The 2,821-nt window shown below is 37.3% G+C and overlaps 1 protein-coding gene across 1 annotated transcript; it reads right to left on the minus strand.

Moving 5' to 3' along the window:
- Positions 1 to 484: 484 nt before the first annotated feature.
- Positions 485 to 2,249, minus strand: LOC110692679 (putative clathrin assembly protein At4g40080). The gene has a single exon (XM_021869716.1). It carries the CDS (start codon positions 1,847 to 1,849, stop codon positions 809 to 811), a length of 1,041 nt encoding a protein of 346 aa, XP_021725408.1. The 5' UTR covers positions 1,850 to 2,249; the 3' UTR covers positions 485 to 808.
- Between the last annotated feature and the right edge of the window lie 572 nt (positions 2,250 to 2,821).

A 2,821-nucleotide genomic window follows, 5' to 3' on the forward strand; every position in this document is an offset into this window, starting at 1 on the left:
CCTAACAATGCACTCCATAATAATTAAATGACTCATAATAGGCGTTTAGCATTAAATTATTAATGCTAATTACGTGGTTAATATGTCATGAAACACATTATTTTAGTGCTCTAGTAGGTTTTTGGCTTTCTCCTGGAATAGAAGATTAGTAGTATGCGCGTCATGCTTGTAGCAATCATTCGGCTTTGATTTCTTATTGTCATCATTAACTTCCAATTTTGTCATATCAATGTAATACATTTTCTGATTACTTTTCGCTTTAATACTCTTACCTTGTTTGATGGCTGTCATATTCACCCGTTCATTAACATATCAATAATTTGAATTTTCGTCACGTAAATGAACTTTAATAATAAGTTTTCAACAAATATAAAACAAAAAACTTTAAATCATTATATTTTATTTGTCTCCATATAGTTTTTGTATACTCCATAATACTTGTTCTTATTCAAGATTTTTTAAATATTTGTACGCGCATTAAAAATTATATGAAAAGTGTTACATTTGAGATAGTAGTCATAGTACATACAAGTTATAGGGGAAGAAAAATTTTCCCAATTTTAGACTAGGACTTAAGTTGACAATTCAATAATAAAGTATACAAACATATCGATCATCCCTTTAAACCAATCTAAAAAAACAAAATTAGTCACAAATTTTGCTAAAATGCAGAGATTTACATACAAAAAGTAAACCCCCTTCCTCATACCCCCCACCAATTACGCCCAAAAAAGCACAAAAAAATAAAATAAAAAATAAAAGTAATTAAGAAGCCTTAATTTCCTAAATTAACTAAGATCACCTCACCTCACCTTACAAGCTCACCATAAGCAAACTGAAACGCAAACCGGTTAGACGCAAACTGAACCGAGTCTTGAGGCTTAACCCGCTCCCCGAACCGAGCCGACTCGAACCTACCCCAACTTAGCACCATCTTCTCCTCCTTAAACCCCTTCACTTCTCCAACTTTATCCTTCATCTCACTCACTAAACACCACAAATCCTCAACCAAACCCGACCCATTTACCTCGAACAACGCGCCGAGCCTCTCCTTACAGTCCTCCAACCTCTTAAGAGCACAAACCAGCTCAACCGAATCAACAAAACTCAAACAACTCAATCGTTCCTTGAATTCCTCAACTCGAATAACAATCTCATCTACCGTAGTAAAATAGTCTTCACCAACTAATCCCATAACTTCTAGTAACAACTTATTACCCTCTAAATGAACACAATCAGGACTCTTACAAATTTCCTCTAGTATATTAATCAAACCATCAATCTCCCTTAACAAGTCCTTGCATAAAAGCGAGGCGATGATTTCCTTACCCTTTTCCCTCTCGAGGCTACACGACGTCGAAAACAAAAAATACCCGAGTATCCTGGAGCTAGACAAGATCTGCTCCAGGTACTTGGCGTACCACCTGATCCAGGTGGACAACTCCCAGGTTATCGGAGACGAGTTGTCCCGAAAATCGGAGAGTTTAAGGTAGTTACGCCCGCCACTAGCGGGGTAAACAGAAAGTTGGTCGTGTAATATGAAGTTTCCACGTCGGACAATGACGTGGAGAGCTAAGAGTGATTTTATTGCTACAGCTGAAGAAGAGGTCTTGTGAAGTCGCCGCATGAGAACGTCGATCACTACGGCTGCTGCCGTACGTGGACCTTCTCCTGCGGCAAGTATTGCCGCAAGGTGGGATTCTTGGGGTGGTGTATCGGCCTCGTGGCTGGTTGCGCGTAACACGGTGAGACGGAGCGCTGCCGTGGTGTGGTTGCGGGAGAGGAGGGCTGCTTTGCCTATTGACGCCTTGTCTTTGACCTTGCCTATTATGTCGCCTAGGAGTCCCATGTTTTATATTTTGTTTGAGTTGAAAATTTTGGAAATGGGTAGGAAAAAAACCAAGGTGGGAAGTTTTTAATATAAGGTATGAAAAGAATTTTGTAAAGAATAAGGTTAGAATGATATGATATCAACGGTTACAGGATTTAATTTAAGTTCAAGTTAAAGTGGGTGGGGTTAAAATGTAAATTAAAGGAGGAAGAATAAAGAAGGGGACTGGTCATACAAAGATAAAGGGGATTATTAAAGAGACAAATTTTACCGGCAAACAACTTTTTGATTACTTATGAAAGAGAAACTTCCATCTTATATTGTCAATGCGTGCAACTATTGAGTGCTCAAAATCTTCAAATTGGCCAACTCATGAATTGGTGCTATAATATTGTTTGTGATTCTTATTTATGATCTTGCATTTAATAGTATTTTAAGTAGGGTAGTACGTTGTACCATTTATTTTTGGGACTTACTTCTTATATGATAATGACGGTATTCAACTATCAGATTTTATTTGTCACCAAAGTATGTGTCATCTTTTGAGTTGATCATTATTATTAGTGAATTATCGCTTGTTAAGTCATCATTGTCATTCAATTTTTAAATATGCGAAGTATTATAAAAAAAGAACGTTGAATAGGCGTTTGGTTCGCGGAATATAATTATGAGGTATGAGTTTAGAATGACTAAAAGCCAAACCATCCATATGTTTGGTTGTCAAAAGTATATATGAATTTTAAACTCATACCTCGTATGGGGTTTGAAAACCTTGGGGGGGGTGGGTCAGGTTTGGCTCATTCCATTTCCTTAGGTATCAAATACATGGTATTAAGGGGATGAGATTCCATTCCAGAATTGAACCAAATACATGATATTAAGTATCTAGTTTCAACCCGATATCACCTTAATCCCATCACTGATTCCAAACCGGCCATACCACTCTGCGAACCAAACGCCTTCAAACTATCAAGTATCAGTCTTACTCAT

This window comes from Chenopodium quinoa, unplaced genomic scaffold (genome assembly GCF_001683475.1).
Source record: "Chenopodium quinoa cultivar QQ74 unplaced genomic scaffold, ASM168347v1, whole genome shotgun sequence".
NCBI classification, from domain to species: Eukaryota; Viridiplantae; Streptophyta; class Magnoliopsida; order Caryophyllales; family Amaranthaceae; genus Chenopodium; species Chenopodium quinoa.

What these genes read in the sequence shown, in the direction of transcription:
- LOC110692679 (XM_021869716.1), bottom strand. Translation starts at nt 1,849, where the DNA reads ATGGGACTCCTAGGCGACATAATAGGCAAGGTCAAAGACAAGGCGTCA.